Source organism: Mandrillus leucophaeus, unplaced genomic scaffold, assembly GCF_000951045.1.
Source record: "Mandrillus leucophaeus isolate KB7577 unplaced genomic scaffold, Mleu.le_1.0 Scaffold974, whole genome shotgun sequence".
NCBI lineage: Eukaryota > Metazoa > Chordata > Mammalia > Primates > Cercopithecidae > Mandrillus > Mandrillus leucophaeus.
The window spans coordinates 1,279,450-1,297,303 of NW_012110630.1; the positions used below are offsets into that span (position 1 = coordinate 1,279,450).

Consider the following 17,854-nt stretch of genomic DNA (forward strand, 5'->3'; position numbering starts at 1 on the left):
CCCAGCAATTTGGGAGGCTGAAGCAGGTAGATCATCTGAGGTCAGGATTTTGAGATTAGCCTGGCCAACATGGCAAAACTCCCATCTCTACTAAAAAAAACAAAAAAAACAAAAACAAAAAATTAGCTGGGCATGGTGGCACATGCCTGTAGTGCCAGCTACTAGGGAGGCTGAGGCAGGAGAATCACTTGAACTCGGGAGGCAGAGGTTGCAGTGAGCCAAGATCGCTCCACTGTACTCCAGCCTGGGTGGCAGAGCAAGACTCTGTCTCAAAAGTAAAATAAAGTAAATAAACTTTTGAAGTACAGAGTACTAGTTTAGATGAGCATTCTTTACCTCAATAACAACTTAAATATGTAAATCACCACCATTTACAAAGTGTTTATACATTATTTCTTAGCATGTAGGGTGCAGTGTTGATTTTCACAGATATAAAGATATCTAAAACCTAATCCTTCCCTTTAAGGAGCTTATAATCTAACAGGAGAAGTAGGCATGAGCAAATAATCGTAACATAATATGCTAGATGCAGTAATAATTTAGAAGTAAGGCACAAGTGTAAGGAAGATAGACTGTCTGATTTTTGTCAAAGTAGGGGAATCAGAGAAAGCTCTGTGAATGATGTAATTGCCAAATACTGGGTGTTAAAAGATTGATAGATATTTATGTGTATAGAAAAATTGGAATTTTTGGCAAAGGGAACACATGCATGAAAAACTGTGACATATTCAGGAGACAGCTACTGGTCTCACATTAGAGCCTGAGAGGGAAAAGGGGTTACATAGTTACTCCTCAGTATGTGCAGGGATTGGTTGCAGAACCCCAGTGGATACCAAAACCCATGAATGCTCAAGTCCCTCATATAAAGTGGCATAGCTGTGCACATCCTTTAATTTAAAATTATCTCTAGGTGACATATGTACCTAACACAGTGTAAATGCTACGTAAATAGTGTAATAATTTATTAATTTGTATTATTTTTATTGTTGTGTTATTTTTATTTTTTCCCCTCTAAAAATTTTCAGTCTCCGGTTAGGTGAACCTGCAATTGGTTGAACCCCACAGGTGCTGGACCAGTGGCCTCCAGAGGGCCGAGTGTAGTTGGAGTAGGTAAGGTTGTGGAGATACAGGCAAAAAGGAATCTTTTATGCCTTAATTAGGACCTGTAGGGACTGAGCATACTGGCTGAAAGATTTTAACAGAGTTAGTATATTCTGTGGAGGATGGACCTAGGGTGGAGGGGATTAAAACAGGCAATTTAAACCAATTACAGTGTATTTATCACAGTAATCCTGGAAAGAGATGTTGGTCTCTTGAGTTATACAAAACTGGGGAAAATTTTTTTTTCTAGAGCCAAAGACAGTGCTGAGAAGGGAAGCAACTGGATCTTAACTCGAAATATATTTGTGAATGTCTTTTTGAATACTTAGAATATGAGAATAAAGATTACAGTTAAGTCACTTTATACCCAGCTACTCTTGCTTTTAAAACAGGGAACTTTCTAATTTAGGAATATTCTACTTTTACGAGAAGCTGCAGATAATACAGAGAACTCTGCAAATAATACAGAGTTCTCTGTATTTCCTTCACTCAGCTTTCTCTGATGTTTACATCTTACACAACCATGGCACACTTTTCACAACTACGATATTAACATTGGTGCAATACTATTAGCTAAACTCAGTATACTTACTCGGATTTTATCAGTTTTCTGTTAATGTCATTCTCTTTTCTGTCTTTGAGAGGAATTAGGAATATATCTTGAAGTTGATGTTAATTTGTTATTTGTTTAAGCCAGGGTTTCTCACCTTTGGTACTATCAACACTTGAGGCCAGATACTTTTTTTGTTGTGGGAAGTGGTCCTGTGCATTGTAGGATAGTAGTTAATATTAGTACCCCTTTCCTCTGTTAGTTACCAGTAGCACCCCCTCCCCCAGTTGCGACAACCAAAAACGTATCCAGGCTTTTTCAAATGTTCCTTGGGGGACAGAATCACTCCCAGTTAAGAACCACTGCTCTAAGCAAAAAAACTTTGGTGGAGTTAGATACCTTCCTTTACCAGTATTGCTAGGATGTTTTCCACGGATCATTAGTTCTGAGGGATACAAATACGTGTTTTGTAAAAAAAATGGGTGTATTGAAAAAATAATTTGGGTAAATAGTAAACTAAACAGAATTAGAAGTTTTATTTCTTCTTTTTCTTTCTCCTCCCTCTCTTCCCCCTCTCAACTTGCCTCATCCCCCTTCCACTCTTTTTTCCCTTCCTCCACGTCTTCCCATTACTTTGTCTTCTTTCTGGTACCCTTCGTCCTTCCATTTTGTTACCCTCCCTTCTCTTCGCTTCTCCCTCCTCTCTCCAACCACCTGCTCACTACAGGATTTCTCAGAGCCTTTAATATACCAGTGGCCTTGCTAATTTCCAAGAAAAGACTATGTGATATTTTAAAAAACTGATTTAACTATGCAGTGGTTTCTTTCTGGAAGCATATTTCACGTAGGATTGATGTTCAGTGGCTCATACTTTGGAAGTATAATTATAGAGAAGTAGATCAGCCTGTATCCCCCAGGTACAGCATCCTTACCTCTCACTATTAAAGGGAAAGGAGAGTATACATTTGGAATGCAATAATTTTTGCTTATTAGTAATTTTTAAGTGAACCAAAAAATTTTAAATTTTCTTCACATTAAATAAGTTATTCTATATTAAAACATCTAGCAGTTATTAAACTTTCTGTTTTTCTCATTGATTATTAAGGTTGAATTGTTTTGCTGAATATAGTGGAATAGCCATTGCTTTGGTCAGTAAGACAGTAACTCACATACAGTACAGGAATCAGGGGACTGCAGTGTAGAGATCGCTACCCATCCTCTCCCAGGGAGGATGACTCGGTGTGCCAACTTCAGGCAGATATTCGAGAGTTGCTGATTCTTAGTGGTCTTGGTCACATTTTATTTTGCTTTTCAAGTTATGCTATATTTGAGAAAAATACATAAATATACTTTGGTTAGTTTTAAGTCTGTGATGTGTTACAAAATATGAGAAGATTAAAAAGTGTGTTTTAGGAATTATAAGAATTTCAGAACCATAAAATATCTATTAGAATTTTGGTCCCTATATGCTCTGGTAGACATCAAAATAGTTAACTTTTCCTCCTCTACTTATTTTTCTGTTTCTTATAAGATAGATAATTTTACAAAATGAGAAAACAGAATTCTGAGGATTTGTTGAGTCAGGACATAAGTACGATACATTGAACATTTATCTCAGTGGTTAATTTTATTTCCGTTCAGATACCTAGGGACAAAGATTTTATAATTGACCTGCATAAAATGGGCTGATTGACTCAAGTCCTTTCCTGTTAGGCATATGGCTTGGTGAATGACCAAAAGCAAATGTAGATTTATCATTATAAGAAAGATGTTCATGGGACAGATGAAAGTCATTTCTCTAATAGACTATGACTACTCAAGCTTTTTTGATAATACTAGACTTTAACTAAATAGAATATTATAAAAGTAAAGGATTTTAGGCATCTTAAAAAGTATTACTATATAGTCCTGATTTTTTTTTTCTATGTATAAACTGGAAAGTCATTTTACATAGGATGAATAGAAAATTGTATATTTAAGCACAGGGAGAAAAGACAATAGACCAACTTCAAGTAGAAGGTAGTGTCATATTGAAATATGTAAAAAGCAAGAACTCATTTCCTGCATTCATTTTCTCTAGTAAGGAAAATTATTTTCAAACTGGAAGGGGTAGGAAAAACACTATTAAGATGGAATTGAAACACAAGATGGTGAGTAGATAATTATAAAGCAGCTAGACACCTTAAATTTTTAGACACTTTTAGATTTATGTAAATTATATCTCATATTGAAAATTCAGCAAATGTGATGGTAGTCCATTAGCAGTGAGTGTTGACAAACAGAAGAGGTATCAGAGATTAGAGATCAACAATGAACAGTTTGTAAATGAGGGGAATAGTTGGTTTCTAGAAAGTACAGACTATTAAAGTTGTTATCACTCGTCAGTCACTAGCAAAGCTCTGGGATAAATTATTAATCGGATAATTACTGACCACTTAAAAGAAAGAAGTTGTGATTAACATGACTATTTATTTATTTATACTTTCACTGAGTTCCAGGAGCAATTTAAGATGACTTAAACATCTTTAAGTTAATTTACAAGTTAATTTAAGTTACACTACACTACACTACAAGTTAAAGTTACACTACACTTAAATGAAGATGACTTGTACACTACAAGATAAATTATAACAAAGGGAGTAGACAACAGCTTACATTTATTGTGCTGTATTCCAGGTCCTTTACTAAGCAGTTTACATGTTATTTTATTAATCCTAAGCAGACCCCAAAACAATCATTCAACCTGTTTTTTGTAAGCTGTGTAAAGTCCTAGTTGCCTGTATCTTAAGAACTCTAGGCTGTCATTTAGCATGAAAGATTCACTTGTGGCAGATGTGAAGATATTTTAGAGCTATGGTTGGTCATAGAACCCCTTTATTTTATACTCTTAAAAATTGCTTAGTACCCCAAGAGAGCTTATGTTTTATATGAATTATATCTATTGATATTTACCATATTAGAAATTAAAGCTGACACATTTTTTAAAACTCAAGAATACAACATGAGCTCGTATTCCAGTAGCTGTCAGGGATGACATCATTTTCACACCTCATGTAGTCTCTGGAAAACTCCACTGTGCTCTCATGAGAGAAAGAGAATGTAAAGAGCAAATAATTTCTTAGTGTTATAAAAATGGTTTTGACCTTGATGGCCCCCTGAAAATGTCTCAGGGACTCTCATGGGACCCCCAGATCACACTTTGAGAACCATTCTTCTAGAGGAAGGATTCAACTAACCTAGAGAGATCAGGCTATGGAATCCTGCATTCTAGATATATCCAAATTGGAGCCTAAGCAGCATTCCAAATATTATTGACTTGCCAGAGTCTTTATACCTCAGGCAGAGGCAGAGAAATGCCAGATGGTAATTCTAAGTAATCTACATAGAGTGTCATTCATGTTTTAAAAATATTTATAATATTACTTAAGCTCATTAGTAAACCCACTAGTGCAGATTAAAATAGTTTATAAGCCAAGTTCTTCCAGTTGCCACCTCTGGAGGGTAGACTCCTGATTTAGGTTCTTTCAGATGCTAACCAACTGCTTCTGGATTGTGGGGGTTGGGAGCAGGAGTGGAGAGGTATATTTCCAATTAGGATTCTTTAAAAAGTTAGCTCACTGCCCCAAGGGTGTGAATTAAACCTAATGCAATGTGTGTTATGCTTTCTTTGCTGAAGCATTTTAAAGTGTTATGCTAGGAAAGCTAATAAGACACCTGTCAGAAACAAAGGGATATGAATCAAAACTACTAATTTTTTCAAAGTATAGGATTTAACTAGTAAGAAAAAGGTCCTATGCTTAGTTTCATTGAACCAGATAGACAAATATGAAACTGGAGAGAGAACTGGTCTGCCTTTTGTTTTATAAAGATCCAGAGGTTTTGACTAACTACAGACAGTAAACTAGCAGCTTAGTGTAGTTGCTGAGAAGTTAACGATAGCTTTCAGCTAAGTTGATAGAAATACAGTGATCAAATAAAGGAGACTGTGGTTACATTCTCTGGGGGATTAGAAAGATCACACATCTGCCAGTCTCAGACATCCATTCTGAAAGTTCTTAATACCGGGCCACTGGGCAGCTGGCGCATATTTATGTAAGTTATATCTATTGGTATTTACCATATTAGAAATTAAAACAAATTTTTATATCAGCTATATGCTTCAATTTCATTTTTATGTGGACCACCTGTGAACTGCAGCTCCTGGATGGCTTCAGTTTTATTTTGGGCTTCATACTCTTTAGCATTACCTTCTAGAACCATGATACCTTGCTACTTCATACTCTGAAGTTCATTAACCTTTGCACTCTGATAGCTTGTGCTCTCTTTTTGTTTGCTGCGTTGTCCACTGCAGTCAAGTCAGCTCACTTCTTAGGTCTGGCTGATTCTTTCAGATGCTAACCAACTGCTTCTGGATTGTGGGGGTTGGGAGCAGGAGTGGAGAGGTATATTTTAAGTTCATTGACCTTCGCACTCTGATAGCTTGTGCTCTCTTTTTGTTTGCTGCCTTGTCCAATGCAGTCAAGTCAGCTCACCTCTTAGGTCTGGCTAATTCCACTACTGTCAACCATATGTGACTTATGGCTGATAGAAGCATCTCTGCTTTTTTATTTTATTTTTTTTAAGATTCAGATCTTGATCTGTCACCCAGGCTGAAGTGTGGTGGCACTATCATAGTTCACTATAACTTTGAACTCCTGGGCTCAAATAATACCCCCACTGCCACCCCCTGCCTCAGCTTCCAGAGTAGATGGGACTACAGGTATGCACCACTTCTCCTGGCTAAGTTTTTTTGTTTGTTTTTTAAGAAATGAGAGTCTCACTGTGTTGCCCAGGCTGGTCCCAAACTGTTGACCTCAAGAAATCCTCTTCTCTCAGCCTCCTGAGTTACTGGGATTACAGGTGTGAGCCACTGGGCCCGGCTCAGCATCTCCACTTTTTAATGTATTGTTCATGTAACACTCAGGATCTTAGTACTTGATTTTGATGCCACATTTTAAGAGAGACAAGGACCGACTAGAGATTATCTGCAGGAAGGTAACTAAACTGAAAAGTTTGTAAACAAAGGATTGTTTCACAGTGTGACCCAGCCTATTCTAGGTTTATTTCCTGCTACTGTCCCTTCAGGCAGACTTTCTTCAACTCACACTAAATCACCCACAGTCTGCCACATGTGCATTTCTTTCAAGTTTTCATTCTTTTACACAGGTCCCTTCCTGTCTCTCCCAGGCAAATTTCTACTTTAATTTCAAAAGACCTAATTCAAATATTTTCTCCTCCCTAAAACTTTCCATTCATTTTCCTGGGTATTTTCATCTCTGGGTTCCCACAGTACTTTATACATGCCTGGATTATGCATTAATCAAATTATGATCCAACCCAAGTCAGCAGACTTTTTCTACATAAAGGGATACATAGTAAATATTTTAGGCTTTGTGGGCTTACATGGTCTCTGTCACGACTACTCAGCTCTTCTAGCGTGAAAGCAGCCATAGGCAGTATAGAAATAAATGAGTATGACTGTGTTCCAATGAAAATTTATTTATTAGCACTAAAATTTGAATTTCATGTAATCATCATGTGTCAAATATTATTATTTTTATTATTTTCTCAACCATTTTATTTATTAATTTTAGTTATAAGTAACAGACCCATTCCCAACCATTTTAAAGTAGGAAAACGATTCATAGTTGCAGAGGTGTATAAAATCAGGCAGCAGGCTAGATTTGGTTCGCTGGCCATATTTTCCTGATCTCAATCTAATTCGATATGTTTATTCTTTCAGTCACTCATGCATTCATTCATTTATGGAACAAATATTTATTTGCTGGATATTCTGCTAGACACTGAGAAGGCAGTGGTGAGACAGACAGACATATATTTAGGTAGAATCTTTCTTCTGCATTAGAGCTTGCTGAGTTCAGAGATTTTCTATCCCATCTCTGTACCACAAATAGTACATTTCCTGGTACATTTTAAGAGATTAAGTAATGAATGACTGAACAAAGGAATAGACTATATAAGTCACTGCTGATTATTTCTCCTCTGACTATATGGTTACAACAGCTTATAATTTGAGTATGAGAGCGAAGTGCTATCTAAAGAGAAGTGAGTGAAAAATTTTAACAGTATTTTGGAAAAATCATTGTTGAATCTAAATATGAAGCTAACATTTATATTTTGCCTGTTTTGTTGATGAGAGTGCTAGCAAAGTAGTATACTTTGAGATTTATTGCCATTTGTCTGTGAAGAATCTGGGTAGATGTATAAACTATTGGGAAGGATAAGTTTTTAACTAAAGGGAAATATTTTCATTATTTGGATGTGCCTGATGACAACTTTGTATCCAACAAATGATGTATTATAAGTTTAAAACCTCAGGTTGGATTATAGTAATACATTATATTAAGTAATTCATATACTCATAAAGATTAATTAGTTATTTTAAAGATAACACGTTGCATTTGTTGTTTTTCAGTGTTACAGCTTACAACCTTAAAATACTTGTTACCTCACACAGTTTTAATCATGAAAATATGATACATGCTTCTTTTCTCTTTATAGGCGAGATAAGCTTTGGATTTGCATGGAGTTTTGTGGAGGTGGTTCTTTACAGGATATTTATCACGGTAAGACCAAAGTTGTATTTTTATAGGGATTAGGTTGAATTTCTTAAAATACAGCTATTTACTATATTAAAACATCAACATTATCTTAAGGAAAGCAAGCTATGTTTTATCATTATATTGTTTGGATATATAAAGGTATTTTAGATATATACGGAAGAAAGGAGGAATCTTTACTATAATTTACAAGTTGGAAAATTAAATGCATTTGAATTATTTGCTAATTCTGAAGAGGCATATTGTAGTTATTTCAAAAATTTAAACTCAGACCTGTAAAAATGCAAGGGCTTTGCTGGTGAATGCTAAGCTGGTAAAATATCCAGTGTATACATGAGTAATGATAATAGAAAGATTTATTTTGTTCTCATATATTCAAGAAATATCAATTAAATGTTTATTCTCTTAGATGCTGCCAGATTCTGAGGAATTAAAAAATGATTAAAACATTTTCCACTGGGAATTCAAGGAGTATATAAGAGAGATTTGTAAAGTAAAATAAACAGCCTTTTGTTTTTCTTCCTTTTCTGTTTCTGTTGGTGGATTATTGTCACAAACTGCAGATTAGGCTTTTGATTAATGTAAAATAAAATCCTGTCTATTTTCTGAGAAAATATTTTGGACCTTTTTTCTCATTTTGTCACAGAATTCGGGCTCCTGTTTTCTAGTGTGGGACCACTTAAGTAATTTGAGGGGCAAATTGCACTAAAGCAGACATGTAAGACTATTTGGGCCAGAATTTTACTGTTTCTATTTTACTTAATTTCACTTTGTCTTCTTGGCATAGGTTTTACTTAACCTGAATATTGACATAATAGTATTTTACTGGGCTGCTAATTACAGTTGAAATAGGAAAAAGAAAATGATGGATTTTCTGGAATCATTTTAGAAAGCTTAATAAAGAAAATGAGCTATTTACATTGGTCTTTAAAAGATAGGTAAACTGGGTAGAAAAAAGACAAGGGCCGGGTGCAGTGACTCATGCCCTTAATTCCAGCACTTTGGGAGGCTGAGGCGGGTAGATCACCTGAGGTCAGGAGTTCAAGACCAGCCTGGCTAACATGGTGAAACCCCGTTTCTACAAAAATATAAAAATTAGCTGGGCATGATGGCGAGTACCTGTAATCCCAGCTACTCAGGAAGCTGCGGGGGGAGAATTGCTTGAACCTGGGAGGCGGAGGTTGCCGTGAGCCGAGATCGCACCATTGGACTGCAACCTGGGCAACAGAACAAAACTCCTGGGCAACAGAACAAAACTACTTTGAGAAGTCTCAAAGTAGTAGTAATAATAATAATAATAAGACAAAGAAGTGCATTTTCAGAGATGAAGCCTTGGTACAGTAACATGAAGGTGTGACTCATGTGTGATCACTCCTGTCGGTGTGGGCATGGGGTCGGATAGGGAGAGCCTTGAAGACCAGGTAAAGGAGTGTGAGAACATTTCTGCTTTATGAAAAGTTACTTTTGTAGGATACTTTTGATTAAGTATAGTTGTTCTTTAATGAATATTTGAGAAACTTTTCTTTATTTGGGTCATTTTGATTTCAAAGTTTCAGTGAAAATGAAGAGATATTTGGCATTATTTTATATTACAAAACAAATAGTATTTCTAGAAGCTTGTGATTTCTGTGTTAGAAATTGAAATGGCTATTCCCCTGCCTTTTTTTTTTGGTTGGAATTTGGGTGAATTTCTCTACTGTTGATTCCCTTCCTAATTGGCTTAATTTCCCTTTTCCTGAAGTTTTTTTTTTTTTTTTTTTTTTTTAAGCATAGTCTTGCTCTGTCGCCCAGGCTGGAGTGCAGTGGCGCGATCTCGGCTCACTGCAACCTCCACCTTCCGGGTTCAAGCGATTCTTCTGTCTCAGTCTCCCGAGTAGCTGGGACTACAGGCGCCCGCCACCACGCCGGCTAATTTTTATATTTTTAGTAGAGATGGAGTTTCACCATATTGGCCAGGTTGGTCTCGAACTCTTGATCTTGTGATCTGCCCGCCTCAGCCTCCCAAAGTGCTAGGATTACAGGGATGAGCCACCATGCCCGGCCTCCTGAAGTTTTTTCAGCAATATTTTAGTGGTAAACTTCCTCAGCGTTTGACCCTCGCTATTTGTTGATCATTTAAGTGGGTATAGATAGGTATTTTCTAAGTTGACAGGTATTTTCTTTCAGCATTTTGAAGAAGGTGGGCCATTGTCTTTTAGATTCTATAGTTATTAGAACCTTCTGTCAGTCTGATTATTGATCCTTTGCAGGTAATCTGTTCTTATCTCTAATTCCTTTTAGTCTTTTTCTCTTAATTTCTGGTGTTTCTGGTGCCTAAGAATGGGTTTATTTTTACTTTTTCTGCTTAGGACTTAACAGGCTTACCTCAGTTTTGCTCTTTTATCATATCTGGACAATTATCAATTGTTATGTCTTCAAATATTTTCTCCCCCAATCTGCAGTCTCTCCTTTAGAATCTTAGTTAGATGTACATTAGATCTTCATGTCTCTTCAACTCAATTTCCTATTTACCACTGTTTTGTCCTTCAGGAGAGCACTAGAGATACTCGTATCGATCTTCCAGGTCACTGATTTTATAGCTGTATTAGAACATCCATTAGATTTTATTTTTGGTTACCATATATTTTCATGTCTAGAAATTATTTAGGTCTATTTTACATCTCCCTCCATTATTTTTTCCTTTGTGTCTTGTTCTTATAGTTTTCATTCCTACTTTTACATCTTTAATTTTTAAGGAATACCTTTTTTTAGTCATTCTCAGATTGTTTAGTGATTTCATCACATATCCATATGATTGGTCTTAGGTGTCTGATTTTGCTTTCTTCATTAAGAAGCAGGACCAGTTTAGTTACAGAAATAGGTTGTCGTGATTCTTACCATTCCATTTTAACCTAACTGGTAGAAGTAACAAAGTAATGTGAATTCGTCAATACTGATTTATTTATAATACTGGTCAGCAACTGGGTTAGTGGAAAAAAATGGCATTTTTCAGGTACCCTTGGAGGTTCTCATACATGAATACTGGGGATTCATATGCATATACAAAACCCCAAATCCTGTCTTTCTGTGTGTTCACTCTTTTGGCTGCACCCAGTTTTTCACCAAATAACCTTTTCATGGCAATGCGTAATACTCTTTGGCTAGTGTATAGTGTTGTATACTTGCACGGTCATATAGGACATATACCTCCATTTATGTGTCTCTCTCTTCTGCCTTAGTTTTATCACATTGTCATATATTATAGACAGAATAATTTATTTGATGAAGGGAAAGTTATTTTAATAACCCTAGTGCTTGTGAGGTTTCCCCTTTAACTTTTGTTTACTTTTACTTTGAAGAACTAACAGTAGAACCTTTTATTGTTCCAACATAGTAGGATTTTTTATCTATTTTCCATTGAGCTTTTTGTGTTTGTTTATTTAATATTGTTCTTTAACAACTTTCCACAACCCATTATATCTTTATGGTTAATTATTTTCTCACTTATTTTATAATTTTGGATTTTGAGATCATCGTTAATGAGGTTTTTCGGTGGGAATTCTGTGTGGCATTTGAAGGTGTGTCCTTCCAGAGTTTCGTTTTTTGTTTTTGGGTTTTAGGTTTTTTTTTTTTTTTCTGGGATCCTAGTGACCTCATTGTTTCCAATATATATTTGAACGCTCAACCTGAGTAAGGAAGCCTATGGTGGCAAATTCTAAGAGGAGGCATTTTTCCTCCATCCCTATGACAGCCAGAATCCCTAGTTATCTTCTGTGCTTGTCTACACCTTTAATGAGGACGTAGCCCTCTGAGGGTTCTAGTTGTATATGGGTGTTTGTTTTAGCTCTTCTGCAGACCTAGGTCCTTGTCTTCTGTACCGTGTAAAGGATAATGCTAAAGCCCTAGCTTACCAAGATTGACCTTCCCCTAAGAGACAACTAAAATATTCTTTCACAGTTTTACCTTCTATTTTTCATTTCAGTTTTTGTTTTTGTCTCCTGGGAAGGTATCGTACTATTTGTAAACTTAGCTAGTAATTGAAAAGATTATTTCTGAAAAAAAAATTTGCCTTTCACTTCTAAGTGTTATTTTCGGGGTTTTCAGATTATCTTATTTATCGTATTATAGAAACAGAAATCTCAAGGAGTTGTATCTTACTGAATGTGTGTGGGCTTGGAAGCCACAGAAGTAAGTTACATGGTTTATCCGTAGACATTTAAACCCAACCCTGTCCTTAAAATAATCTAAGTGGAATAGATTTCTCTCTTTCATAATTGTGAAATACTGCAAGTATTCCAAACTAAACATGTTTACAAATCTGTTAAGTTTTTGTAAATGTGAGTTTACTATCTAGCCAAGGTTTTTATCTTTGGAATTTAATTCAATTTCTAGGATAGTCTCTCCCACTTAATGTATTTCTTTATTCTAAAGTGATTTAATAGTGAAAAAGAAAACTATTTTATAGTGTACAGATGCTCTGTTTGTGCTGCTATACCAAAATGCCTGAGACTGATTAATTTATAAACAACAGAAATTTATTTCTCATAGCTCTGGAGGCTGGGAAGTGCAAGATCAAGGTGCCAACAGGTTTGGTGTCAGGCAAAGACCCGTTTCTCATAGAGTGCACACAGTGTCCTTACATGGCAGAAGAGATGGAAGGGCAAAAAAGAGTGGACACTGCTTGAAATCTCTTTTATTAAGAGTCTTAATCTCATTCACAAGGGAGAAGCACTCGTGACCTAATCTCCTCCTCAAAGTCCTGCCTCTTTGAGATTAAGTTTCAGCATGAGTTCTGGAGGGACTTAGCAGATGCACACACAGGAAATATTATTTATAAGATTAAGACCTGTATATTGATGTAAAGATGTTCATCATAAGTGAAAAGAGTAGGTTTCAGAATTGTATGTTGTAATATGATTCCACTTATGTGTTTCTGAGATACATAAAGTTTATAAAATGTCTGTTTAAAATCATGTGGTAGATTATAGACCAAACTATTGGTATTGCTTACTGTTGAGTAGCATTTTGGATGAAAAAGAGACTTTTAATTTCCAAACTTTTCTATTGATTGAAACTTTTTAGAGTGAACATATGTTAATTTTATAGCTATCTGGCTAGTATTTTTATAAAAAGTATTGATTTAAAACTAGTCATAATACATGTTCTACGTCAGTTGAAAAGCTTTAATAAAAACTAGCTAAACCTGTTGGACATCTTTTCTTTTGATGTTTTAAGAGATTATATTGATGAATGAGATATAAAAATGAGAATATAATTAATTTCAGTGACTACTTCATTCATTCATTCATTCCATAAATATTTATTGGGTTGCTTTTCTGTGCCAGACACTGTTCTGCACACTAGAGATACAACGATGAGCAAGTCAGATTTTTAAAAAGCAAAAACTTGGCTGGGCACAGTGGCTCACACCTGTAATTCCAGCACTTCAGGAGGCTAAGGCGGGAAGATTGCTTGAGCCCAGAAATTCAAGACCAGCCTGGGCAAGATAATGAGACCCTATCTCTGCAAAAAATAAAAAACTAGCCAGGTGTGGTGGCGTGCACCTGTGCCCCCAGCCACTCAGGAGGCTGAGGTGGGAGGATCACTTGAGCCCAGGAGGTCGAGGCTGCAATGAGCTGCTATCGCACCACTACGCTCCAACCTAGGCGACATAATGAGACCCTGTCTCAAAAAAAAAAAAGGCAAAAACTGGAGCCAGGCACAGTAAGACAGTAATTCAGGCCTGTAGTCCTAGCTTACATTTCAGTAGAATTGTTTAGGTATATTAAGTCTGTTGCTTAAACTTGCAAAACTTTATTATATATTGAAAAACATGCATTGACTAATTTTATGAGTATTAACTTTCTTCTTTTGCAGTAACTGGACCTCTGTCAGAACTGCAAATTGCATATGTTAGCAGAGAAACACTGCAGGTAAATCAAGTGCTAATTCAGAAATAACATCTTTCATTAAACTAAGTCTTTACTTATTGTGCATTACCTGTTCAGCAAAGTAAGAACTAAATATTTTAGTTTGGTAAACTCTTAAAATGAGTTTTAATACATTTGAAAATTGTGCAATGAACTCAAATTATATTTCCCAATAAATACTTTAAAGCCTAAATGTGATGATATAACCTAAAATTTGAGCACTATGGATCTGTTATTGTATATTTTCCTCTTAATAACAAAGAAAATTGAGCACTGTCATGGGAATTCAAACACTCTGATACTAATTAGGTATATACTTTTTAAAAGTTATTTCAGCCGGGCGCAGTGGCTCACGCCTGTAATCCCAGCACTTTGGGAGGCCGAGGCGGGCGGATCACAAGGTCAGGAGATCGAGACCACGGTGAAACCCCGTCTCTACCAAAAATACAAAAAATTAGCCAGGTGCGGTGGCGGGCGCCTGTAGTCCCAGCTACTCAGGAGGCTGAGGCAGGAGAATGGTGTGAACCTGGTAGGCGGAGCTTGCAATGAGCCGAGATCGCGCCACTGCACTCCAGCCTGGGCGACAGAGCCAGACTCCGTCTCAAAAAAAAAAACAGTTATTTCAAACTGTTTGTAGAATTTACTGAAAATTTTGTTAGAAAAATTAGTCATTTTCTTGATCTTTTTTTAAAGATCTCATTAAAATATGTTAATGAGTACTTCTAGATCTCCTGTAAAGATTAAATAAAATACACAGAATACTACCCATTTGATCACATAAAATCCCAAAGTGTGCTCTGTGATAAAATCTTGTTTATTTTTCTGTTTTTTGAAACTCCAGGGATTGTATTATCTTCACAGTAAAGGAAAAATGCACAGAGATATAAAGGTATACATTATATTTTTAACATAGTAATCCTCTCTTCATTTTTAAATACTCTGATCAGATTGTCTTGGGCAAAATTGTTTTATTTGATAGATTTATCTGAAATGTTACCATAATAAAAATGAGTGATACTTTTAATAGTTTAATTTTTTATGGCAGCTTTATTGAGGTACAAGTAACATACCATGAAATTCACCCTTTTAAAGTATATCATTCAGTAGATTAATGTTTTAATAACTCATTTTAGCTTCTTTGTAGTTATTAGTAAAATGCAGAGTAAGTTTATAGCTTTCATCAAGTTATAGTTTTTAGTAAGTTTTATACTTTGACCATTTCAGTGAGCTTTTGCAGTCTTAAGTCTAAGTCTTAGTCATGCATCAAAATGGATAAACTGACCTTTAACATTTTCTCATAGTCTTCTTTTCTTTTCTTTTCTTTTTTTTTTTTTTTTTTTTTTTGAGATAGATTATCGCTCTGTTGCCCAGGCTGGAGTGCAGTGGCGCGATGTTGGCTCACTGCAACCTCCCCCTCCCGGGTTCAAGTGATTCTCCTGCCTCAGCCTCCCGAGTAGCTGGGATTACAGCTACCTGCCACCATGCTTGGCTAATTTTCATATTTTTAGTAAAGACAAGATTTCACCATGTTGGCCAGGCTGGTCTCAATCTCCTGACCTCAGGTGATCCTCCCACCTCGGCCTCCTAAAAATGCTGGGATTACAAGTGTGAGCCACCGTGTCCTGCCTTCTCACAGTCTTTTATTTATTTAGCTGGCAGAGGAGAGCAGGTGCTCTAGATGTGCTGGGGTTAGCTCAGTGGTACAGCAGGTGCTATGGTAGGAATCCTCAGCATATTTCTAAGGATACTGCCATCTCCCCAGTTTAGATTTGTTTCTTTCACTTATTTTTCTTGTCCCTTTTTCTTTGTTCATCCTTCCTCTTATTTCTCTCTTCCTCTTTTGTTTTCGAACATTTTCTCTAACATAAAGATTTTTAACCTTTTTTGAGGATAGAGGCTGGGGCAAATCTTATTGCTCTCTGGGTCTCTGATGATAAACCATGAACTGTCTTCTGAGAAAATGCCCTTACGTGCACGTCTTCAAATTTTCCATGAAATTTCAGTGGACTCACAGATAACCTGCTGAGATCCCTCGTTTGAAGGTATTTTTTTTGTAAGCCACTTAAAAGACATAACCAAAGAGCTTTTGGAGTTCAAAGGTAGAAGAGCTCACAGGAAGATGAGTAGCTCAAGAAAGGTTCTGTGTCATTGGCATGTAGATGATCTGGGAGGATTGATAGATTTTTGTCAGAAATGGAAGTTGGAGTACATTTCAAGCAGAGAAAACAATGTGAGCAGGTACAGAAGTTAGAAAGTGTGGGCCATTTCAGAGAACATAAAAACTGTACTATATTATTGAAGAGAAGAGAGTGTGTGAGACTAATTAGAGATGGGACTGGTTGGGTAGTTTGGTGTTCCATTATGCAAGGACTTGTGTGCTAGACTTCAGAGTGTGGGCCTAATTGGGTTGATTTGAGCCATCACCACCATTTCTACTCCTGTCTAAGCCACCATAATACTATATCATGTGGTCTTCTGTAATAGCCTTCTGAGTGGTCTCAATGCTCCCGTTCTTAGTAGTTTTGTAGTCACTTTTCCACTTGGCGACCAAAGGGACCTTTTCAACCATATCTTGTCACTCTCCTGCTTATAAACCACCATTCGTTTCCCATAATACTCAGTATAAAGTTCAGATGCCTTTACCATGACCTACAAGGTTATACCGTGATCTGACCCATGCATTTCCCTGTGACCTCATCTTACACTCCACTTGTCTCTGTTTTACTCATTCTTTTCCAGCCACACTAAACTTGCCAATCTTGGAATATGTTGAGCTCATTCTAGCCCCAGGTCTTCAAATTTCCTCCTCCTTTCCTGAAATAGTTTTCTCCCAGAGTTTGGCGTGGCTCTGTACGCTTACTTCACCCAGATCTCTGCTCATGTATTACTGCCTTTGGAGAGGCCTTCCCTGCCCTGTCTTCAGAGTAATTATCTCTGCCTAACTTTGAATCATTTGTTGGTTCATTCATTCATAGATAGGTGATAAATATATATTTATTTTTAGTTTTTTTCCCCTACTTGGATGTAAACTCCATGGGAACTGAAACTTACGTATTACTGTAACCCCAGAGCTTAAAATAGCACCTGACTACTAGTGGCCTCTCAGGGAGGGAAGGGAGGGAAGAGAGGAAGGCCATGATGTACAAGTGACATGATATAAGCTATAACTTAAGAAAGTTAGTCTGAGCTGGAGAAAGGCCAAACTGAAGCCTCTGACAGAAGTCTTAGATGGCTAGGGACTAGATCAAGTTGAAATCCCTGCTCCTAGTCTCTTTCCTTTTTCTTCTTCCCCCACTATTCCGTAGAGCTACAGTAGTATCAGTGGGTGGGTGCAGCTCAGCTTCACTGGTGACATTTGGAGTTTGGGAGCCTTTTTCTTTCTCCCCAATGCCCTCTCTCCTGAACTAGTCTTCTACTGTTTCTTCCTCACATTGGTTGAGAGTAGGAGGATTCCCAGTATTTTTTCCACCAAACCCATACTTACATGATTGATGGCACCTTGGACCAAAGAGTCCACAATACCTTTGGGATATAGTATTTCTACCTCTTCCAAAAGCTTTGAGCGTATTGAAGATGAAGTCATCATTATCTTCTTTGAGCTTAGGTCAAGAAGCGAAAGTGGCTAAAATGCAGCCAAATCGTGCAGACGAGTGACATTTTAATTGTGTGGGCCT

General features: G+C 36.6%; 1 protein-coding gene across 2 annotated transcripts in view; it reads left to right on the forward strand.

Moving 5' to 3' along the window:
• Nucleotides 1–17,854, forward strand: part of MAP4K3 (mitogen-activated protein kinase kinase kinase kinase 3) — a 135,279-nt gene that overhangs the window by 32,977 nt on the left and 84,448 nt on the right. For both annotated transcript variants that reach the window (XM_011970802.1, XM_011970803.1), the window contains exons 3-5: nucleotides 8,213–8,277; nucleotides 14,128–14,183; nucleotides 15,022–15,069. In XM_011970802.1, the coding sequence (XP_011826192.1) occupies nucleotides 8,213–8,277; nucleotides 14,128–14,183; nucleotides 15,022–15,069 (169 nt within the window). The remainder of the gene's footprint in view (nucleotides 1–8,212; nucleotides 8,278–14,127; nucleotides 14,184–15,021; nucleotides 15,070–17,854) is intronic.